This window comes from Quercus robur, chromosome 8 (assembly GCF_932294415.1).
Source record: "Quercus robur chromosome 8, dhQueRobu3.1, whole genome shotgun sequence".
NCBI lineage: Eukaryota > Viridiplantae > Streptophyta > Magnoliopsida > Fagales > Fagaceae > Quercus > Quercus robur.
Genome location: NC_065541.1, coordinates 42,582,385 through 42,607,510, shown reverse-complemented (window position 1 = coordinate 42,607,510; position 25,126 = coordinate 42,582,385). Strand labels below are relative to the sequence as shown.

The 25,126-nt window shown below is 33.5% G+C and overlaps 2 protein-coding genes across 6 annotated transcripts; one reads left to right on the top strand and one right to left on the bottom strand.

Annotated features, from left to right (window-relative positions):
• The first annotated feature begins 2,737 nt into the window (after window positions 1-2,737).
• Window positions 2,738-10,116, top strand: LOC126695567 (uncharacterized). Of its 2 annotated transcripts, none has more exons than XM_050392375.1 (10): window positions 2,738-3,047; window positions 3,138-3,365; window positions 5,530-5,596; window positions 6,185-6,498; window positions 6,617-6,715; window positions 6,825-6,858; window positions 7,220-7,341; window positions 9,187-9,228; window positions 9,318-9,395; window positions 9,485-10,116. In XM_050392375.1, exons 1-10 carry the CDS (start codon window positions 2,835-2,837, stop codon window positions 9,539-9,541), a joined length of 1,254 nt encoding a protein of 417 aa, XP_050248332.1. In that variant the 5' UTR covers window positions 2,738-2,834; the 3' UTR covers window positions 9,542-10,116. The 2 variants fall into 2 exon arrangements, with proteins under 2 accessions (XP_050248332.1, XP_050248331.1); XM_050392374.1 differs by having other exon boundaries at window positions 2,740-3,047; window positions 6,608-6,715.
• Window positions 10,117-12,104: 1,988 nt separating this feature from the next.
• On the bottom strand, window positions 12,105-20,698 carry LOC126695566 (switch 2). Of its 4 annotated transcripts, XM_050392372.1 has the most exons (9): window positions 20,207-20,389; window positions 18,953-19,059; window positions 17,965-18,067; window positions 16,859-17,780; window positions 15,298-15,545; window positions 14,061-14,187; window positions 13,710-13,985; window positions 13,340-13,613; window positions 12,105-12,676 (listed from the first exon to the last, which is right to left on the bottom strand). In XM_050392372.1, the coding sequence occupies exons 2-9, from the start codon at window positions 18,975-18,977 to the stop codon at window positions 12,363-12,365; spliced, it is 2,289 nt and encodes a 762-aa protein (XP_050248329.1). In that variant the 5' UTR covers window positions 18,978-19,059; window positions 20,207-20,389; the 3' UTR covers window positions 12,105-12,362. The 4 variants fall into 4 exon arrangements, 3 of the variants coding, with proteins under 3 accessions (XP_050248329.1, XP_050248327.1, XP_050248328.1); XM_050392370.1 differs by lacking the exon at window positions 17,965-18,067 and having other exon boundaries at window positions 20,207-20,695; XM_050392371.1 differs by lacking the exon at window positions 17,965-18,067 and having other exon boundaries at window positions 18,953-19,168; window positions 20,207-20,491.
• Window positions 20,699-25,126: the final 4,428 nt, after the last annotated feature.

The window sequence follows — 25,126 nt, the reverse complement described above, 5'->3', positions numbered from 1 at the left end:
TTGTGTATGTTGAATACAAATTTGTGTACATTCTTCTAAAAACTACGTATGTAGAATATAAATAATTGTGTACATTATTTGAATTTTTTTTAATTTTTATGTTAAATGTACATAAACGAGTACAATATTTGAAAATTTGTGTACTTTGAATTTATATAATTAGGTACATTATTTGAGAAATTGTATATATTGAATATACAAAATTGTGTGCATTCTTTGAAAAATTGCGTATATTGAATATACATAATTAATGTGTACATTCTTTGAAAAATTATGTACATTGAATGTATAGAAATAAATACATTCCTTGAAAAAAATGCATGTGTTGAATGTACATAATTATGTATATTCTTTAAAAAATTGTTGTATATTGAATATATAGAATTGTGTATTTTTTTTTTAAATTTGTGTACGTTAAATGTACAAAATTTTCTACATACATTAAATATACAAAATTGTATTCATTATTTGAAAAATTTTGTATGTTGAATATGCAAAATTGTGAACAATATTTTTTTTATAAAAAATATATGTTAAATATACAGAATTGTAAACAATCCTTGAAAAATTGTGTATGTTGAATATAAAAAATTTACTTTTTTTGAACAAATTTTGTACCTAGGTATATTTTGAAAGGCATAAAATTGTGCCTTTTTTTTAAGAGAGTTTCAATCCATGGCTAACTGGAACCATGCATAAAATTGTGCTAAGCTATATTAGTTTAAACCTATTATAATATATATATATATATATATATATATATATCTGACTTTTGGTTGACCTTTCCATAATTTTCTATATTAGCATTTTTTATTTATATTTTTTAATTTGATTTAATTCAAAAAAAGAAGAAGAAAGACTCATGTAAAAAAAAAAAAAAAAAAACTTTAGGATTAAGAAAAAGAGAGAGAGAGAGACTCTTGTTAGGACTCTCTATTATATATATATAAAGCAATGCGGCTTTGCCTTAGATGAGAGATCTCTTGGTAGTGCGACGAGTTTTTGTTTTTGGTTTGTGTGTGTTGCAAATACGTTTGGTAGTCTTCTCTTTGATTTATGCTCTATGGAAATTTGTATTTGGTTTTGGTTTGTTAATTTGAGTCACAGATAAATATGTCTTTGAAGGTATTGATTAGCAATGTAAATTTCTTTTTGTTTTAGGTGCAACCCTTAATCTTTGAATTTGTGAGGGAGAGCTATTTTGGTTTGGGTACTTTCTAGGTTTGGTTTTTTTTTTTTTTTTTTTTTTTTTTTTTTTTTTTTTTGTATGTACAGCCTCTTGCATTGATTTTGGTTTTTGGAGTGCCTTCAAAACAAAAGGTATGTAACGTTTTCTTATCAGGTTTAAAATTAACATATATGAGAGATATTTTGGTCAATTATAAAAAGTTTGAGGAAACATAAAAGGAAAAAGAACTAAAGAACGCACAATCTGATAAAAAAAAAAAATAGTGACTGTATTAGGCAAAGGCTTTTGGTGATTGCTGTATTTATTTTTGGAATTCTTTATGTTCATATGTGTGTATGTGTTGGGTTTAATAGAATTGGAATTACCTTTGAAACTTTGGTTTTGATTTAATAATGAAAGAAGAAGTATGTTCCAATATTTGAAATCTTTTGTATATGTGTTGTTGTAGTTTAAACTTGGTATTTGAATTGTTAAATTGTTAATTCACAGTTTCATCGTTCATCTATTAATCATGAATAATAATATTGTTATTTGCAACCATCATGATATGGTATCAATGATGTGATCATTTCGAATGCTTTCCTTTAGAGTTTAGATAGAGTCTATTTTATGATTAAAAAAAAAATTACAATTAAAAGACTTTTGAAATTAATTTAAAAAAAAAAAAAAATTATTGGATAGGTTGGATCTTAAATTACTTCTATTAAACTCCATCCTTTATGGCATCATTAAAAAGAAAACTCATATAGATATGTATTAGGATATTATTTGGAACTATCATATTGGACTAACATATTACACATGGTACGAAACTAATTGTAACATCCTATGTTATAAAATAAAAATTGGGCCTATGGTTATCTTCACTTTTAGGTAAAATAAAAACTCTATTAACTAAGTTTTAAGAAATTTAAAATTCTATTTCAAAAAATTTCCATAACATTAGATTTTATTTTAATTATTTTAATCATCTATCATAATAATTTTATATTGTAAAATAATAAAATTTATACATTACATACAATCATTATTTAAGTTACCTTCTAAATAATGGAGGATATGATAATACAATTTGTAGATCTATTATCAAGATAACATAAATTAGATTGGTGGTGGACATTAGATTTAATTGCAGTTGAGTATTGTGTGAAGTTATCACCATAGAATAATAATAAAAAGAATTTTTCTAAATCATTATATTGAATAATAAATTACTTTTTTTTACTCAAAAAATTACTTATTTTCATTCATTTTCAAGTTATATATTTTTTATAAGTCAAGTTATAGGCCTTTAAGCAAAATAAATATTTTTAATTTTTATTTAACTATCTCGTGTATCGTGTGTGTTAGTTACTGGTGTACAATATTTTTTAATAATAAAATAATTAAGCACTAAAAAAAAATTGATAAGTTTTTTTTGATATTTTATAAACAAAAAATACAAATTTTAATTAAACTAGTTAAATATAAAATTCTTTTATACAAATTATGTAATTTGACTTTTTTTTTTTTTTTGGTGGTAAAATCCAGCTTTATATATGTAATTCCGAAACTGTGCCTGAGTCCTGAGCAATCATACCCACCTTTACTGTGACATTGTTTTGCGCTACATCAAGCTTCAATTCACACAAAAAAGCTAGCGAAAATGGAAGAGTTTGCGAAGAAAGGGACGGGGACAGTGACTTCACTAGCGGAGATGTTCCCAGCAGAGGATGCCCAGAAGGCCGTGAAGCGCGTGCAGGAAAAGCTCGCGGAGATACAAAACGAACTCAACCGCGTACGAGGTTTCATCTCCGACAACTCTAATCTCATCAACCTCGTCCAGAAACTCCCCGAACAACTCCACCACAACATCATCGTAAACACACTCCTTTTACCTTTTCTTCTATTTTTTTTCACCAATGGTTAATATTTTTGAAACTTTGTCCGTATTTATGTATTTGCATAGGTTCCGTTTGGAAAAGCTGCGTTTTTTCCGGGGCGTTTGATACACACGAATGAAATTATGGTGCTTTTAGGAGAAGGGTACTATGCAGAGAGAACATCGAAACAGACTGTGGAGATTTTGAAAAGGAGAGGGAAGGTTTTGGAGTCCCAAGTTGAGTCCCTTAAGGCAATCATGCGGGACCTTAAAGCCGAGACTTCCTTTTTCGATTCTACGGCTTCCGAAGCTGCGGTACGCCTCTCTGTCTCTCTCACTGTTTATAAGTTATTGGAAATATGAATGATTTTTATGAGGCATGAAAATTGAATTCATTTTGAGTAGTCAGTGAGTGTGTAGTGTGAGCTATTGTTGTTTTAGTGGATTGAGTTAGTTTACAAGATAGGACCTCGCAATGTTTTTTAAGATTTTATAAGTTTAGAGTGCTCAAAATGTGTATTGATTTTGCTTATCATGATGCAAATTGTGAAAGTGTAAGTTGCCGTCAAGGATATATAATAATGTGGATGTTAGACATATGGGGATAGTGAATGCAATTGTTTTCAAATTCAGCATATATTAAGATACAGATAGCAAAAAAGTCAATTTTTTTAGACCGATAAAGCCCTGGCTTATGTGCTTTCTTGATATCCAAGGCAATCACTAGGTTCAAGTCCTTTCAATCAACCAAAAAAGTTGTAGGAAGACTGAAGTTGGGTAACTTGGGTTGTTCCTTAGAGAGTGTGTTTTAACTTCCAATATATTCAACTTCCCTAAATGGAAGTTTTGTAGGGTAATTTAAAGGTATGAAAGGGCTGAGACAGGGAGACCCCCTGTCTCCATATCTCTTTTTTATCACAATGGAAATATACTATAGGTTGTTGCAAAGAGCTTCTGTGGAGAGCAAGGAGTTCAAGTTTCATCCAAGATGTCCATATATCCACCCTACTCACTTGTTTTTTGCCGATGATCTTATGATTTTTTTGAAACTATCAGTCAGGACTTATCTGGGTTGTCTGCTAACTCTAGTATGAGTGAAGTGTTCTTTGCTGGAACTGCTGAGTTTATTACAGATCAGACCTTGTCTATTCTTAGCTTCAAGGAAGGAAGGCTTCTGGGTAGATATTTTAGGTTGCCACAGATTTCTGGGTGGTTGAACGCTAGAGACTGTCAGCCTTTGGTGGAGAGAATTACTGCCATAATTTAATCTTTGACATCTTAGAAGCTATCATTTGTAGGGAGTTTTGGGACCTAAAAGGATTTATGATTGGAATAGGACTGCTGTTTTAATACATGTATGAAATTTGTTTGCCCAAATTGGATACATTATCTGCTGAGGGGTAGGAGCTTATGGTCAATTAAATTACAGCAGGGGAGTTCATGGGGTCGGAGAATGATGATGAAGCTAAGGGATCATACTTGACCCTTGATAAAACATGGAGTAGGAAAGCGAGAAAATATTTTTCTGTGGGGGGACAATTGGCATCCAGATGTGGTGTTGCTGCTGAAATATGGTCGTAGAGTAGTTTGTGATGCTGGGAGTTCATTGTGGCAAGGGTTTCTGATGTCTGGAAAGATGGTCAATGGAATTTGACACCTTCAAGGTCTGGAGACCTGTTTGCCATTCTAGCTGGCCTGTTTCAAGTCAGATTGCAGTAAGAAGGTTCTGTCAGGTGTTTACTTTCACTTTCAGAACAGTTTACTTGCAACTCCACTTGGAATGCAATTAGGGACAAGCAGCAGGAAGTGGATTGGTACAAGTTGGAGTGGTTTCTGCTACAATTCCAAACATTACTCAATATATTATGTTTAACAATTAACGAAGACTCTCCACTCATGAGAGATTAGTGAAGTGAGATTATAAGAATGATATAACATGAGTATACTGTAGAGGTTCCTTGGAGAGTAGAGACCCCTTGTTTTTTAAGTGTCCTTCCACCAAAAGAATTGGCAGCAGATTCTCAATCTATGTCTGGTAGGCAAGCAGATTTGTTCATGGTCCAATATCAGGTTTCCAATATCTGAGGGGCAGTAGCATAATAGTCCAGCAAAATTATGTTGCATCACATTTGATGGAGATGATAAGGTGATAGACGACAATGGATGGAAGTACCAACTTGATAGAAATGCTAAAGTTTAAGTACTAAAATGATAAAAGACTTTGGGGACAAGAATGACAATTCACCAAAACTTAAAAGGTTGGAATTTGGTTTTTGGCCTCTTTTATGACACTTTGTGATTGAATGTTAATAAATAAATTATGCCTTGTCTCTGACAATATAGAGACTTAAGCTGTTATGTTTGCTTCCTTTAAAGAACGTTTTCTATCATTTCCTGATGTGATATTTGTATTTATAATCTTTTATTTGGCTCTACATACACATTTACCTGTTTGTATTCTCATTCATACTTACAACAGGAAGGTCTTCTAGAGATAACAGAAGATTATATGGAGGAAAATTCTACTGAAAGGGAATCTGAATCAGGCAGGTTCTTGCCTCTTGTTGTCTTCTGTCAGTAGCTTGGTTCTGAAACTTGAAATGTAGTTGAGTTATAATTATAGAAGTACTGGATGGTTTAATTACAATTTTGGTAATTTCAAATTTATTGTTTTTTTTTCTCGTTTCTGGGTGTGTGTGTGTGTGTGTGTGTGTGTGTCTGGCAATCAATTTGTATCAATATTCATCAAAGCACTAATATTAGTTTGTATGAGTAGAAGAGGTGGCATATGCTACTAAGGGAAACAGAACTAAGCCATTTCTCCTTCTCATATGAGTAAAAATAATTATATTTAACAATTAACAAACTTCTTTTCTAGAAAATTGCTGAATGTCACAGTTAATCTTTTCCAGGCCCTCCAGAGATCTTAGTTGCCATTTGCCAACGATTATAAATGCATGTAATATTGTATATGCTCTAGAATTTAGCTTTCTCATTGAATTTATATTAGTTACATCAGCTAGTATAGAATTGAGCCAGTCCATAATTTTCTGGCCCAACCCTGTTTATAATTTTATTGGAATGATTACCATCCTGATGCCTATCAGTGCTTAAGACATGAATGTTATTTTCAGGTCCACCAAAGGAAGATGCTCCTAGCTCTTCTGAAGCAGACAAAGCAAAAGTTTCAGTTGAAGATGAAGAATATGCTCGCATTATGTCAAGGTTGGATGAACTTGAGAAAGAAGAACTTGAAGCTGAATGTGGCAATGAGACTGTTGAAGAAAATGAACAAGTTGCAGTTGATGATGAAGAATATGCTCGTTTGATGTCCAGGTTGGATGAACTTGAAGAAGAAGAACTTGAAGCTGAAGATGAGAAAATTAAAGATGATTTTAATAAGTTATCAGATCAGAAATCTCTTGATACCAATCTCAGACATTCAGAGGTAATGCTTTGGATTACATTGTAAGATTTTGGCTAGAAATATTGAAAAATGATTTCCAATAAAATTGGATTTTGTAATAAACAATTAGTTGCAATCACTTTTCAAATAGGGGTATCAGTCAAGAGAACTGTTGGAGCAGACAAAAGATAAAAAGTCTGCCTCTGAAGAGTTTCTAAGTAAGTGTGATCCTCAAAAAGATTTGACCGATCAACTAAATGTGAGTAGCATCTTCATACTCTTCTTTCTTGGTGTTATTGTTTATTAACTTATATCGGCTACTGAAATTATATTTTTTTGAGTCACTGATTTTTTAACAATTAATGCAGTGTATGGGTTTGGCAGTGCAATCTGTACCCGAAGGTTAGTCTTTAACCATTTCTTTTGTATGGTTTCTTTTCTTTTCTTAAATATTATATTAGCTTCTAGATCTTTGATACACTACTAATCATCCCTTACAACTTCAGCCCGGTTTTATATGCCAGAGACCGATGATCCACCTTCCCTACCCACCCCCACCCCCACCCCCTTTTGTTCTTATGGTATCATAATTTGACAGGAGAGTTCTGACTAATTGTGATAACAAGTCTCTATTATACCCTTCATAGTCATAACACACTGTACAGTGTCAAGTAAAATTTATGAGCTGGTCACTTTGGCCAATTGCTGTAATTTCATATTCTCAATTTCTGCTGAGATTGATTTTTGTATCATATCTATTCAGATGAAAAATCACATGGTAAAAGTTTGCTACACAATGTGATAAAATCCAGTCCTCCTGAGAAGGCCTTGATGCTCCCTGAAGTGAAGGAGAATGTTCAATCAGCGCCTTTATCAAGAAGTGAGGTATCTATAGCTTGTTTCTAAACTCTGCTGCACTCTTGCTGCTTCCTTCTCTGGTGTTGTTGCCTTATTTGATTATCTTTCCAAACAACATGCAAGTAAAGATTATATTTGGAGAATGTAAAACATGTGGATTGCCGTCGTAGGAGACTTAGGGTCTGTTTGGGATCAGTTTATTTAGCTGAAACTGAAATTTTTTTGCTGAAAGCGTAAAAAATAAGGTTAAAAGCTAATTGAGTAGTTCAATGAGACCCATGAATAGTACAAAAAAATGCAATGGGATCCATAAATAGTACAAAAAAAAAGCTAAAAAATCAAATAAGCTGAAGCTTGTAGCTCATCCCAAACGGGCTCTTAATGGTAGAATGAGGAGGTTTAAGTAGCAGTTAGTTTAAAAAGAGAGTTATACAAGCCTACCTAGATGTAAAGACAATGCCACTTATGAAAATTATCAAGTGGTGAATAGGGAAGCAAAAAGGTCTGTTTAAGAGGCTAAATTTAAGGGGATGAAGGAGGGAGAAAAGAATATTTATAAACTTGCTAGGACAAGAGAAATGAAAACAAGAGAGGTACCAAACAGATTACAAGACAAGAGAAATGAAAAAAAAAAAAAAAAAAAATTATAAAGTTGCTAAAATTTCTGAATGTTGCTTTAAACTCTAATTTTTTTTTTTTTTTTTAGTGAAAGTTATTTATCACAAAAGCTGTAAACTAATGCTCTACAGCTAAAGCTTAACTTTTTCTGTCAATAACAAATGGACACATACTTTTACCGGATGAAACTAGACATGGAGTCTATGTCAAGTTGGAATCATGGAGGGTGGCTTTAGAATCTAAAGGCTTTAGGTTAAGTAGGTCTAAAACACAGTTGAAATCATGGAGGGAGGCTTTAGAATCTAAAGGCTTTAGGTTAAGAAGGTCTAAAACACAGTAATGGAATGTAAGTTTAGTAACAGGAGAAATAAAGATAGAGCTGAATAACTTGATGGTTAAGAGAGATCAAAGAGTGAGCGCTTTTGATATCTTGGATCAATAATTCTTAAGGATGGTAAAATGGAAGAGAAATTATAAGAGAAGAGTTAGGTGGTTAAAGTGGAGAAGCACATTAGGAGTATTGTGTGATTGTAGAATATCTATAATGTTAAAGGGAAAGTTTTCCAAGATTGTTATAAGGCCAGCTATGTTATATAGTACTTTGAATGGTGAGTTCTTAAGAAATAGCAGTTCATAAAATGAGCGAAACTGAAATGAGAATATTAAAATGTATAAGTGGAAATACCAGGTAAGATATGATACAAAATCCAGGTTTCTTTTTTGTTACGAATGACAATTATTTTTAGCTTGATATTCACTACTAAGAAACCTGATTGAAAATTAATATCTTTTGGAATTAATGTTAGTTTGTATGGATAAACCTGAAAAAAGTATACATTATTATGTAAAATATTTTAATGAATTCCTATTGGATACACTCAAGCCAATAGATGTGGAATGATGTCAATTTTAGTACATAAATACTAATTTTTAATAATTATTCTTAAAAGGAACCAGTTGCAGTTCTTTTGGTTTCTTTGTTTTTATGTGTTTTTTTTTTTTTTTAATTAAAAAAAAAATTCTTCCCATGTTGCAGCTGTGAAAAAGAAATAAAACTGGTGCTAGAATTTGAGTTTTGAAACCATAATTATGGATTTTTGCTCTGTAATTTTAGTCACTTCTTTTTGGAGAAAAGCTTCTTTTTCCAATCTCAAATACCACAACTAGTTGGGCAGTGGCATTTGTGAAAGTCATGAGATGTACTGATTGTTTACAATTCTTATCGAAATCATTTAAGCAGTCTTTGTTTTACAGGTTCCAGCCCAGTCTTCAAAACCAGGATTCGATGCTCAGAAGGTATGTCTCTTGTCAATTGGGTGAAATGAACATTAGCTACCAACTATGTCATCCTTTACCAATTATTAAGTAGTATATATTGTTCACAGGCTTTTACAGGCTCCATTATAGAGCACACTCACAATACACACATTAATTCCAGTCAAGAATCTGCAACTTCATCACAGGTATACTTGTTATTTGCAGTAGATTTTATGTACCGTGGGGCTTAGTAACTTGTCCATTGATGTCAAATTTGATGGTTTGGGTTCTGCAGTCTCCCAGTTCCCAACCTTCAAAGCCAGTTTCCAGGTTCAAGATGCAGAGAAGATAGCTGCCAGTATTGTCAGAATATCAGTAAACACTGTTGGTAGATTAGGTAATTTATGAATCTGTTGGAGGCAGGTACAAAAATTCTCTAAATACGTGCTGTGACTGCTGTCTCCACCAGCATCTTGTATATGCTGAGGTCAAACATTGCCTTCCAATTCCCCTGAAGTAGAGGGAACCATCACTTTATCCTTCAGTTCTTTCAGTGGAAACAAAAGGAAGAAGAAAAGAAGTATGAGCCTATCTGTCGGCAGTAGGGAAGAGATTATTAATCCTCCACCCCATATGATGAATACTCCTCTTCCTCTTGTATACCTTTTTTCTTTTTTCAAGTTGAAGGGAGTTTAATAGCGGGAGTTTATGATAATTACCTTCGCTCTGAATCTTTTCCTGCATTTAGGTTAGCTCTCTACTTGTCACACACTGAAAGGGATAAATTCCTTGTTTCTATGGAGGGCTAAAATTTTTGTTTTAAAACCATCGGAACAACTTACCAAGAAAAAAAAAAGCCTCGTTAAAAATATTGATTGATGAGGTTTTAATGTCAATATGTACTATCGGTTTGAAGTTTTGATTGAAGAGATTATATTGCCAATATGTACATGAGTGCATGATATTACCCTATCTGACACATGTATTTGTTATAATGAGAAACTAAGAAAAGGCATGCTTGCAATAACATCTGCCATTAGGTGAATCAGGGTACGCATAACAGGCCATTTAGGCATGCATTGTTTAATAGTTGTTTAGATGTTTTATAGTTGTTCCCAAATCAAGCAACATGGTCTCCTAAGCTTCAAGCCTTCAACTGAGTAGCTGCATTCCTCTCCTTCAGTCAGTCTTTTCAAAAGCATAAAATCACTTTTGACAGAGGAGATAAGGTAAATTGCATGTACAACATCGTTTAAGGGGTGTGTGCCTGTGCAAGTCTATATTATGTGTCACTAGATTTTTGGTAATCAAAGATGATACATGATATTATTTCTCCTTCTTAATTCCAATTTTTCCCCTCTCCTAATATGTAAGCCAGGAATACGAGAATCATTTAGGCATTTAAAGAAGCTTAAGATCCGCCAAAATACCCAAACTAACCCCAAAAATGATCTAGACTACCCTCAACATAATGGAATCGGTATGTAGTGTGGCTAATCTCCTCAGGCTTCACCAAATGGTAACCATCTCGCAGCTTTTATAGCCTATAAACCCCTTGACACTTTTAAGACCGCAGACAAGGTGTAGTAATTCTTTCGGCAAAGTGGTTAGCTTGGCATGAATATGCTTTCCACTAAAGGCTCACCAAACTCTGGTACAATAAGTGAAGCAAGCTATGGCGTGCTTTCAGGATTTTAACTGAGCTAGAGGATTTTGCATTCACTCGCAATTGCAATCCATTCCACTTTTAAACTCACTGGTTCATGAGCAACTACCCCTCATGTGTCATGCATCTTAGTGCAATCAAATGGATCGATGTGTAAAGAGCAATCCTAAAATCACAACTTGCACAATTTTTGCCACAACTTATCACATGGCAAGTTGTGAGTAATGGAAACATGAACTCACATGGACCCATCACTTTTTCTTCACAACTCATAACTCGTCATGTGGCGAGTTGTAACAAAAGTTGTACAATAAGTTGTGTTCTTAACATTTCTCTTATGTGTCATGCATCTTAGTGCAATCAAATGGATTGATGTGTAAAGAACAATCCTAAAATCACAACTTGCACAATTTTTGCCACAACTTGTCACAAGGCAAGTTGTGAGTAATGGAAACATGAACTCACAATCACATAGACCCATCACTTTTTCTTCATAACTCATAACTCGCCATGTGGCGAGTTGTCACAAAAGTTGTGCAATAAGTTGTGTCCTTAACATTTCTCATGTGTAAAATCTTTTTTACACAAAATTGACGCTACTGACAAGTCAGCTTAAATGTAACTGCTTTCATGATGTTAATTTCCTGATGGATTGCTCTCTATGCTTGCAACCAACACTGGACAACTTCACTGCTTAGATGTGACACGAATTAAATAAGACAACTATTTTAATTTAAGTAAAAAGTTGTTGAGATAGTAGAAGCTTTGATACCAATTCATTGCGACTGTAGTTAATTATGGTATATTTATGTGAAATAATAATAGAAAAATCAAACGTAACATGAAAGACAAAGATTTACATGATTCACCCTTGTTATGTCCAGTAGAGGCACCGAGAAGAAAATTTTACTAAAAATAAAGAATCTACAAAGGTAGCACAAAGAACTCACAAAACACAAATCTCAAGTACACCTGAAAAATAATCACTTGCAGCTAACACAAATTCTCTAAACAAAGCGTGCAAAACCCAAAAGAAGTGTAAAAACTAAATACTGATCAAACTCGGCAAGAAGGAATTGACTTCACTGGAGTATCCCATGTGCACTAGGTGCAGTTTATTCAAGCCAACAATAAACAAAAGTAATCAGGATTATGGACAGCCAGTTTGCTCTGGCCACTGTTGCAAAGGAACGCTGGTATGAAATAATTGAACAGTGTCTCTACTCCGTAATGTACAAAAGTCAGAGTCTGGATAAATCAGTATTGTCAAGTTCAACGCAATTTTCAGAAAAGTTGAATAACTGGAAAACAGCTAAATGAGTGTAGTTACTAATCTATCTGAGGTATTACATTCAAATATTACAAGCATGGAATGCTATACAAAAATTAAAAAAAAGAAAAGAAAAAGAAAATAGATCTTTATGATACAACAATGTACATTAAACAGTTACAGCTATTTGTTATACATCTGATGGGGAAAAAAATTGTTTCTGCACTAGGAAGTGCTTCAACCATTAGGTAACTTCTCCTTCCTCTTTTTGTAGTCTCGAAGCACTTTCTCCCTCTCCAAAGGAGTTGCAGAAAGTAACCACTTGCTAAATTCAAATTCTCCCATACCTGCGAACCGAGCAATGAGACTGTATTGGCTTCTCTTCTGGTCTTTGATTGAAGGAACATTTTCTTTCTCACTTACGCCATCTGGTTTGCTCCTCCTTGCTGCAGGGATATGGCTATCATTCTGAGGGATGCTTATATCCAACTTCCCTTGAATCCCAGGTCCAGCATTGACAATGTCTTCATTACGATGAGCATATACAATGCCTAAACACAAAAACATTGATTGATTTAATAAGTATGTGAAATCCTTTTAAAAAACCCTACCTACTGGCTATTGTAATCCCTATCAATGCAAAATCCTTAGGTCAATGGCCTATAGATCCAATATTTTCCACTAGTATCCCAAGTTCCCAACTATCTGGGATAGGCTAGAGTTTTTCTAAACAATAACCAACACTTAGATCTATCTCAACCCCATTGCCACTAAGGGAAAATTCAAATAAAAGGCTAAAATCTTTCTGAAGTTCGAAGCCAATAATTCTATTTGTACAGCAATGGCCCAAGGTCTTTTTGACTTGCCTCTTCTCATAGTAGCACCTGCACAACTGCACAAGCAGTTCTCATCTTAACAGGTGCCATCTGTATTTTTCATGTATTCAATGAGGCAAAAAATACTGCAGAGCAGGTAATGTCTGCCTATAGGGATCCTAAAAGGTGAGAAACAAGATGTCATCAACACAACTAACTTCCTACATCTATTGTTTATAATGTTCACTAGTGCTTCTTGTTTAAATAGATGGACAATGAATATCTTCCTCAAAATGCTGGGGAGGAGAGAAGGGGGGGGGGGGGGGTATAAAAAGGGAATGTGAATGCAGAGTAATAGTAACAGAAGAAATTGAATTATAAAGAACAAGATAAGCCTACCCATGTCTTCAAGCACTGGTTTACTTCTTTTAACCCTCTCAGAGTCACTAGGCACTCTGGTTTCAGACTCAGATGAAAATGTAACGCCCACTTCCTTGGATGAAACAAAATTGTTTCCAAGTTCAGTTAATCCCTTTTTCATACTAAGATGATCCCCATGTTTGTGTCCCTGATTTTCATGTAATTTGATGATTTCGCTGGTAAAGAGCTTATCAGATAGATCACGAAATAAATTGCAGATTCCAAAAAGCTCGCCTTGAAATTCTTTGCAATCCTGATATGGAGCTAATAAAGTGAAACACAAGAAATCTAATATTTGAAAACAAACATAAAAATCAAGAACACCGCCACCCACAAAAAGTGAATGTACCTGAACACCTTCAAAGTACCGTTTTTCTAATTTTCCAGAAACGGCTATATTTGATAGCTGCTGTTTATACACTTGACGGGAATAAACAAGTTCCTCAAGGGAACCAGCTGCAAGAAGGCGAAAAACCACAACATGCCGCTTCTGTCCAAATCGAAAGGACCTGTCCTGGGCCTGTAAGTCTTGGGCGGGATTCCAGTTTGGATCGAATATTACAACGCGATTTGCACTGACAAGATTTAATCCAAGCCCACCAGCTCGGGTTGATATGAGAAACACCTGAAACAAGAATTTAGAGCCCATTAGCAATTTGGATCACAAACTGAACATTTAATTTTGAGTTTGAAAATTTACTAGCTTGCTTGGACTTGAATTGAAGTCATCAACTAGAGACTGGCGCAAGTTGGTTGGGGTGGAACCATCAAGCCTTGAGAAGCAGTATCCTTTGCGTATAAGAAATTTTTCCAGTATGTCCAGCATCCTAAGAAAGTAGATCAATTTCATGAGCAGGTAACGTCACACCCAACAAAAGAAGGCAAATGGAGAGAATTCATTGACAAAGAACATTAGTCATCTCAAATGTCAAATATATAACCATCAGAAATAATAAAAAAGCCAAACACAAAAAAATCCTCAAAAATATTTTTCCTAAAGAACATATTTGCTTATCTTCACATCTATAGAGCAAAAGATCTGTAAACCAAAATGGCTCCTACCCTGTGAGTCGAGAAGAATGAGAGATTGGACAGGAACCCAACATTTTTACAACTTCATTAAATATGAATCGCCAACTACCCTATAGTAGTTTTTCTAGCGTTCACCTTCCTCATCCATTTTTTGCTTCCCTTTACATTCTAAAAGCCCTTTAGCTACAAGTAGCCTCATCAATAATTGAAGGTAACGGAAGATACTTAGCTCCTGGCCCTTGCATTCTCAGAACATATAGTAAATTAGCAGCTTTTACACAGAGGTGAACATCAAATGACTGCAGCTTAGGACTCTCTCTCTCTCTCTCTCTCTCTCATGCCTAATTCTCATGGAACTAGCACAACTTTTTGTTTCTTGCTAACACTCACAGAAGAATCTTTCCTTTTCTAGCTGTTTTTGATCTTTACAAAGTGAACAATTTGACCCCAATAAAGCTTGATGAGAAAGCAAACCACGTTGTCAGGATGGGAAGACCAGGAAAGGTAAACGGTGGACCAATTAGTAGCGGCCTAGCTCTGCACCTATGTGCCTATGACTTTGTTTCTTAGAAATTCATTAATGTGGAGTTGAGGTTTAAGAATTTCATAATTTTCCAAACTTGATAAACATTGTTGATTAAATATAAGGAATGGCCGTAATGGTTAATTTGTTATCCAAATTAGTCAATGAGCTACTCTACTTTATTCTTATTTAAAATTCTTTTATACTGAGTTTAGAATGACCAGACAGAAAACAGAAAAACCAGATAATAGAATGATATATTGAAACTGGAAAACCATGTTGTCAGACCTTAGCAGAGCGAATATTATTAAAATACCTTACAAATAGAAAATAAAAGAACCTTGAACTAAGGGCCCTACATTGTAAAATAATGGCACATTACCTGACAGAGTAACTGAACAAAAGAACTTTATCGCCATGCGAAACCCATGAAAGCATTAGCTTTTCCAGTGCTCGCATTTTGCCACAATGTTTGACATCACTTAGGCCCATGAAACTCTCACTTTGGGTGTTCCCTCCCGCCAAATCAATATCAGGGCCAAAGACAGCGGAGGCAAACTCTGCATCTTTTCTTTGTTTATCTGGATCATCCTTATGGTTAGGCTTAATCAGCTCCAGGTGATTGCTTATCTGTTTCCAAAAGGTAAATATGCACAAAGCCAAACATAATTTTTTGAAATAAATATAATGATATGAAACAGGATCTAGAAGATAGGAAAGAAGAAACAAGATCACAATAGTATATATAATTATTTGAAACAGCTGGGAACACCATTTAGTTCAAGCATTGAAATAACCATCCTAAATCGAACTGTTGGCTGAAGCATCTCTGCATTATGATAAAAAGGGTAATCTGGGTATCAATTGGCTAAGCAATTGGGTTACATTTTTTTATTTTTTATTTTTATAAAAGTAATGAGGTTGCCCTTTATAAGCAAGGGAGAGTTATATGAAAAGTTCTACTTATAATAAGAAGGTAAAAATCACAATTCACTGCCTCAACATAACTTATTAAATGTTGACTATGAACATCATTTTCAGAGGATTGAAGTTTTGGAGCTTCCTCGTAAGGCAGCCTTCAAGCACTGATGCACATGTTAATGGAAGCATATGTACTAAAATGCAAGGCACTTGAGCAACACAAGCTTGGTGTCTCAAGATTTTCTATTAAAAATTTATATGCCTCTTATGTAAACCAAACATACCAGGATCTTATCATCAATAAGAGAGAAAAACGAAAACAAGTTTCACATCCTCTTCTTTTTCAGTACAGTTTAACTTTATTTTGATTCACACTTTAGATTGATTATAGCTTAACAGAAGCCTAAAAAGTTCTTGATGACTTAGGATCAATACAAATAAATCAATTGTGATGACTGTTGAATAAGACTGGATGAATTTCAAAGTCTCAAAATGCAATTGTAATTATTTTGTAAACTCTCAATGGTCCACAAGTTTTCTTTAATTTTCATGGTAGGTAATACCATTCTACTATGTTTAAATTCCATTTTTTTAATTACAATTTTCATTTCATCTATTGTAGATTAATCTTAAAAAGATTTTGAAAATTTTAAAGCACTTATACTTCAATCTCAAAGTCAAGCTTCAGCTAATGTGAAGACACACACAACAAGCTTCAGCCTTGTTGCCCAAGTGGTACCCGGTTCCTCAAGTGACTGCTAGCTTGGGGGTTTGATCCCCTGAATAAACAATTACCCAGCAAAAAAAAAATTGCTCTAGCTCTCACTTCTGGATTTGTTAAAAATAATATAAATACAAAGGTTTGCCTGGTCTAGGAAACTGCAGCAACAAGTCCTTCAGAAAATATAATAAAAAATAAAGTTGCGATAGACTCCTTATATTATGACTTAATGCCTCTTTATTTTTCAGCAATGATTGTAATAATAAGAAAACAGTGCAACAATTTTCAAGAGCTTGCTAACCTGTTGCAACTTAACAAGGCAGGGAAGGACAAGGCAAAAGGGGCATGAATCACAACCATCAGGATTGTCCCTGTGAAGATAAGGCCAAATTACTCCATTTGGTACAGTCCTTTTGCAACATTCAACTTGAGTAAGAGGGCTTCCGCAGCTACATGGCAGGTCCTTATTTATAAGGCACTGGATGTCTGGTAGTTGTAACATTCTACTATAAATCCGTTTTTGCAATTCACTCATGGCACAGAACACAACATTATCTTCCTTTCCCATCATAAGATGGCCAATAGTCTCCTCCTTTGTCCTTCTCAACATATATTTCTGAAGAACTGCCACTAGGTGCTGTTTTCGCTTGTCAGCAACCCGAACAAATCTCTCAGGAGCAGTTGACCTCTGACCATGCTTGAGGGGTTCATCATAAAACTCCCGGAAATGTTCCCTTGTTCCCAAGGATCCTGGTGCGACCCAGTCAAAGAGATTAAATAATTCCATTATTTTATTCTGCATTACAGTTCCTGTCAGACCAAAACGTTTTGGGGTTTTAATTTCTAAACATGCTCCATAAAGCTTTGACTTTTCATTCTTAAGCCGGTGTGCCTCATCAACAATTACAATCTCCCACTTAACCTCAGACAAGATGCTGCCATAAATTCTGTATGTGTCAAAACTGGTAATAAGTATCTCAACTGCGTGTGCTTCTAACTTGTCGTATATTAGATCGCGGTTTGCACCATGGTAAATAGAAACACTAAAGGTTGCCCACTTAGAGAACTCATCCTCCCAATTATGGATAACAGAAGTGGGGCAAATTATTAGTACGGGGCCCTTTTTGCCTACCTGATCCATTATTGTTGAATCAACACCTTCTCTGTCTTTACCATATACAGCAGCCAGGAAGGCAATTGTTTGAATGGTCTTGCCAAGTCCCCTGTTCAAATTTAAAATAGGGAGAAGAACTTGATTACCCACAAGAAAGTTTAATGCAGTAATCAGAAGCAGCAAAGCCACATACATATGCCCATGTTCACATACAAGCAGAGATGCACGCATACACCCCTACCATCTAACATATCCAAAATTTACAGTGCACACAATATCAGAAGGATCATTACATAGTGCTGATCCCACTGAAGTGTGGTCCTGGGAGGTATGGCTTGGATAATGTCATACCCTTCAGCATTTTTGCCATAAAGTTGCCACTCTCAAAGCTTGAACCTGCACACATAGTTGGTAAAAAATATGCATACTATGCCATGTATTAAACGTATATATGTAGTTTTTGGGGAAAAAAAAATTCTCTTGTTTATTGTAGGAAACAAAAATACTCCAAAAATACATGTGTTCTATAATTAAAAGTATAAAAACACATCTGTGAAACATGGATATGGACACATCACTTCTTCAAAAATTAGGAAATGACACTATGAGGATTTGACATTTTATTAATTGATCAATTAATATCTTAAGGTATATTTTATTTATTTTTAGGCATATTTTATGTTTATTTTCAAAAATAGATAACAACTATCAAAATATTTAAAAACATATCTTAAATTAAAGGAATCTTTTAAATAGTTTTTATTCCTCTTAACACACTAAGGACCCGAATGCAGGAGTGTCCCCAGCATCTGTGTCCAACATGTGTCTGACATGGATATGCCAAGGATTTTGGAATGTTCATGCTTCTCAGTAACATGTATTAAATATCTCCCGCATTATACATGTACAAAAATACTTCATCTTGACTGAAATTTTATACTTTTATCAGCAATATAATTATTTTCCTTGCTAAGGTGTGTCATTATATATGAAAACAAAATTATCAGTCATTTTTTTAGTTCCATGTTTTACTATTTATATTAAACATCAAAACTTTCATATTTGTATTATAATCTTGAATTTTTTTGATCGATTGAGATTTTTCTATAATTTGAATTATTAAATCTTATTAAAATATATAATAAGATCTAATTATTGTGGGTTGGGCAGTACCCAACAGCATTTTCTTCTTTAATTTCAGGGAAACCCATTTTCTGAAATGACTCATCCAGAAACAAAACATGAACTATATGAGCAACTCAAAAAATCCTGTGTACTTACATGTCATCTCCAAGAATGCCTCCATGGTTGTTCTTGTATAAACTATATAAAAACTTCACGCCTACTCTCTGATGTTCAAGCAACCTACAGTTGATAGCCGCGGGAACCTGAAAAGCATTGATTCCTATGAACAGAATTCCAAAAACATCTAGAGCTTCACCATGGAAAAATTTTTTTGACACTGTAGGGTCTTCGTTGTTATAATGAACAAGATATCTGCTAAGAAGAGCAATTTACACTAATGGTGAAAATTTCATGGAGATGACTATCATTAGTTTGTGCTTTCCCCACAGTAGAGAATTTTTTTTCACTCATTTTTCAGTTCCCCTCCATCCAAACTGGCCATAATTGATGAGAAGTGGGCAGGAAAGAGAAAAGAAAAGAAAACTAAAAACTAAAAACTAAAAAACCTTTAACAACCACTGTAACATTAGCCTATTATAAAATTTCAACTTTCCAGTTCTTCTCATATATCTTTTGGGAATATAAAATGTATAAGTTCAGTGTTCTCTCTAACATGATTCAGTATCCAAAACAGTCTGGTAGACCCATACTCACTAATTAATGCTTTCCCTGTGGAGTAATATTATGATACATATCATGTGACAATTTGGCTGCCACATTAGTTTGCAAAATTAATTATGTAAAACTCTTTGTATGTTTAGTATTTCCCAAAATCATATATGAAATATCTACTATTTATGGAAAGCACTCCTATGATCCATTTAAACAAACGAGAAGCGCTACATCCACAACATTTTCACAATAAATCATAGGTGGTTAGTTATTATTGGTTTAAATTTGAACTTAACACTGAGATTACTTTTTTTGCCCTAATAATAACAACCAATAATAACCTGCCACTTAAGATTTGTTGTGAAAATGTTATGAACATATCATTTCTCTAAACAAAATCAATATTTCAATATGCATTTAAGCACATATCCAATTGAATTTGAAAACTGAGAGTTAAACCCTCTCTCTCTCTCTCTCTCTCTCTCTCTCACAGTTCACAATTCACTATCCAAAGGGAAATTCATGAATAGCCAAATTAATCAATCTTTCCCAATTCGTTTCTCTCTAATCCCAAGGAATTATACAGAACAAGCAAATAGCAAGTATTGAAAATATTTCAAAAGAAAACTATGCACAAAGCAAGACCAAAAATTTAAATCCAGCAAATTCATTTACACAATATATACACAAATCACAAATGGGTTCTTAAAGACAGAAACTTGCTAAGCAAAAAATCACCTGTACAACTGGAATTTCACCCTGTGAGGACAGAACCAATGGCTCAAAGGGTCCTGTATGCTCAAACTGAAACTGACCCAATTTGGTGGGTCTCCCAAATCTATCTGGTTCTTCTGCCTCTTCCTTTTCTTCTTCATCACTATGACCTTGAGGTTGTTGGTTAGGTAAGCAATGTGGTTTTTGGGGTTGGGGCAGATCCTCTGGGTCTTGGAGGCGCAGAAGCTGTTGAGAGAGAGTGGACTTTGGGGGTTTTCTAGGGATTATGGGGTCAAAGCTTTGGGTTATGGATGTGGAATTCAACGACGAAGATGGGTTTTTGGTGCAGGGCTTGAGGGTTTCTTTGAAGATGTGCAGTGACATATGGAAAAAGGTGAGGAATTTCTGGTAACAGTTTTCAAAGAAAAGTGTTTTTTGGGACTTGTGATTTTGTGTTGTGGGGACTGGGGAGATTGTATTTTTGTTGTTCCCGAAAACAAAAAACAGACTTAACCGCCCAAGGGCAAGAGGGTTTGATTTTTGAGTTTTGTCGAGTTCTGATTCAGCCACCTCTGGTGATGGGGGAAGGGTTCACCAAGCCCTCTCGTGAGGCCACCTGGCATGACTGAAATATATGACAGTATTTTTTTTTTTAAGGCGAAAATACCATTTTGATCTTTTTATTTTGGGTTCACAATCAATTTAGTCTCTACATTTTGGTAATAATTAATTTAGTTCATATTATTTTCAATCTATAGTCAATTTGGTCATTACCGTTAACATACTAACGAAAAATGTCTATATGACAAACGGATTATATAATTGGCACATTAAAGCTTATGTGGCCAATAAAATATTAATAAAAAAAATTTTAATTAACATTTAAAAATGCCATGTATGCATTTGAATGATAAAAAACTCCACGTCAATAAAAACCCAAAAAAACACCAAAATTGTTTTTAAAAAATTCATCAAACACTTTAAAAAATAAAAAACATAAAGTTAAAATTAACCCAACATCTAGGCCTGTTTAGTAGGACATTTCAAACAATCATTTTCAGTTTTTAAACAACATTACACATATTTCCATACACTTTTTTACTTACACGTATTTCAAAAAACTACAAACAACATTACTAAAACTTCTCTACTAAACAGGCTCCTAGTTTATCAAATTTAGGGTTTATTTGAAATCTGCTTATTTTGCTAAAACTGAAAACTTTTTACTAAAAGTACTGTAGATAAAGGTAAAAGTTAGATGAAATAGTATAGTGAGACTTATAAATAGTACCAAAAAGTGCAATGAGGCTTATAAATAATAGTAAAAATAAGTTAAATAGTAAAATAAAATAAGTTAATCAGTAGCTAAACGCACACTTTTAGCGTGCGTAGCTTTGTGGGTAAATCCCAAATCCCAGCACTGTCGAAAACCACTCCACCACGAGTCAACCGAGCTACAAGTAAACCCATTAACCACAGTTCTTGACCCGGCCAGCAATGCCTAGATCAGTCAACTTAAGATCCAAACAGTTGTGTCGCTGCCATCCACGTCGTAGCCAACCTCATCTGTCGTGGCCGAGATCGCCGATCTGCCATGGACGACTCCAACTCCATCTCCTCCACCTAGATCTGGGTTATCCTTTCCCTTTCACCTATTGCAATTTTCCAAATTTGCTGAGAATTCTAAGATGAATATTTAAGGAATCAGGGCAGTAAGATGTGGGTTATTGCAAATGTTGGTTTTTTTTTTTTTTTTTTAATTTTTTTAATTTGGGTTTTGGCTATACAAGTTTGAATATGTATTTAGTTGAATCATATTTTTGTGAAAGAGAAATTTTTGGTTTAACTTATGATGTTGATTTTATTTTTGGAATAATTTGTATAGACATTCTGTATTGAGATAGCAAATGTTGATGAAAGGGTTCAAGATTACAAATCTTGCTCTTCCTATTTGATTTTTTTTTAATATATATTTCGTGTTCTTCTTGTTTGAAGATTAAAGATTAAGTTGATTCATTTTAATTTTAAGGTTTTTTTTTTTTGGCCTTATAACTCTGATGATTTTTTTATTATTTAATTTTTGTGTTTTTTTTTTTTTCTCTAACGTGGAATTTTTGATTGTTCAAATGTTTACATGGTATTTTTAAATGTTAATTTAAAACTTTTCTATTAATATTTTATTGGCCATGTTAGCTTTAATATACCAACTATGCAATCCATTTTCTACGTAGATATTTTTCGTTAGTAAGTTAACGGTAGGGACCAAATTGACTGCAAATTGGAAATAATAAGAACCAATTTGATTGTTATCAAAATGTGGGATCCAAATTGATTGTACTCTCAAAATGTAAGGACCAAAATAGTGTTTTTACCATTTAAAAAAAAAATGGATGACAAGATTGGTAAGATCAACATTTTATAATTTCTTTTGTCTAATTACAATTTTAGTCTATAAATATGATTCAATTTCGTTTCTAAATTCAATTTCGTTTCTAAATTAACATGTTGAGTAAGACTTGGATTTAATGCTCTTGTGCACTAAACCTAACATAATGCAATCATGTGACAAGTGTTAAATATGTCTTGGTTAGTTTGGTTTCAATGCAAAAGAGCGCTAGTTTCAACTCTCGAGTCATGTCTTTAACTCATCAATTTAATTCATAAAGTTTTTGAAAATAATTTCACATACCAGGTGTATTTTTCAAGCATCACTGGGAAAAAAAAAGGGTATAAACATGCAACTTAACATAGTGGACTTTGAGGGAGAAAAAAAGAAGACGAGAGGGAGATAATGTGTATATAAACTATAAAGAGAAAAGGAAATTGTCACACATGACTTTTAGATAGATTTTTGGGTAATATACTATTTACATTCCTAAACTTTACTAAATTTTTTTTTATAAAAAAAAAACGTTCTTTTTTTCATCCCTAAATTTTAGGGATAAAATAAACTTTTTGTAAAGTTTAAGAGTATAAGTAAAACATTTTCAATAATTTAGGTATGAAAGATGAACTTTTCAATAGTTTAGGAACGAAAAATGAATTTTTTAAGATTTAGGGACGAAAAACAAATTTTTGGTGAAGTTTAGAGACCAAAATAATATTTTACCCTAGATTTTTTATTTTTTTGAGAAACATAAATTTTCTATTTTAATAACTTAAAAGTGTAATTTGTGTTGGGACAAATTAGTGCCCGATTGCACCAATTAACTAATTTTAAGCCAAGTTTAATTTATTATCTAATTATGCTCAAGGTTTAACGCTATGTCAAAACATACACACCATATCACAATAATCAAAGTAGAAGAAAATAACATAAGCAATAATGCAATACGGTGATGGAAAGAAAACCCGAATCAAGAAAAATTCTCTGACAACTTAACCACCAACCCTACAAGCAAAATAAATCCATTATAAAGAATGGAAGTTTTATAGCAGTTTTAACCCTAAATCTATCAAGGGTTAGTTTGGTTTAGCTTTATGTTTCTATGCATTTTAAAATTTTGGAGGAAAATACACTTTACCACCCTAAATTATATTCCAAATTACAAATTGCATCATAAACTTTTAGAATGCATGGTTAACACCCTAAATTATAACCTATGTTACACTTTACACCCTTCTGTCAATTCTATCATTATCTTGGAAGTAATAAACAATTAGTGAAATCATTCGTACATGAGAAATTAATTTGGACAATTTAATAATCAAAGCTCCACATATTTTAAGCTCTTGGGTAGTTAATTGGTTAATCCTCCTTGAGGTAAAAGACTTTGTGAGTAAGATTTGGCTTCGTCTTTGGTTTTGCACCACACATCGCTTAACCTAATATATATATATATATATATATTTTTTTTTTTTTAAAAAGGGTGGAATTACACTTTTCGTCAAACTATCACCCTAATTACACTTCAACCCTAAACTATGGAAACACAAGATCAACCCCTCAACTTCAAAAGTAGGTTACACTTAATCCCTTACCATCTATGTTGTTGTTAACTGTGGGAGGACTTTCGTCTCAACCCCCAATCATGTATTGTTCGCTTTGGGATGGGCAAGGATCGACCTACGTCCCACCTGCACGAATTTGCTCAATCCCACATCGAGGAGAGACGCCTCCCACCCTTGCCTTATAAGCCTTTGGCCTAAGGAAGGGTGAGACATAGGTCGATCATTGTCCATCCCAAAGCAAACAATACTTGATTGAGGGCCGAGACGAAAGTTCTCCCACAGTTAACAACAACATAATTTGGTATTAAAAAACAATTTAGTTTTGTATTTTGTCTAGAAGGGTAAATTGGTATTTTAATGTTAAGTACATTAGATTTAGTGGCAGTGCTACATGCAAGATGCAAGTATGAACACCTAGACTTGCAACTATAACCCATTTTGTCTACCTTACAAAAAGTTTTTGAATATTTTAACTTGAAGATCTTCAAGAATTTAGGTTCAGCAAAAATAAAATAATACTATATCCACAACAATTTTATATCAACAAGTTATAGGTTTACAAAAGTTCCCAATACATACCACCTTGAGTTGGTTATAGCCTTTTCGTTTTGTCCGCCACCCCCACGTGATTTTAATGAGTTATAAGTTAGAAAACTTTTCAAACCTTAGTCTTATCCCCCACCTATCCATCAGGCCACTTGACCATGTCTTAACCATACTTTATTTTATTTTTCAAGGAAAGCATTCAATATCCTTTTTTTATTAAGTTTTTTTTTAACATGAACAATGCAATTTTTTATTTTTAATTAAAAAATAGAAACAATGCATTTAATCTGCAGTGTATATATATATATATATATATATATATATATTATCTTTCTTCTTCTAAAAAAATATCTATAGCATTTGTTTATATATATTTTCTTCTATAGTATTTGGTAATTTATTTGGTTAGCCTTATACTCGTAAAATAAATATAAATAAATATAAGTT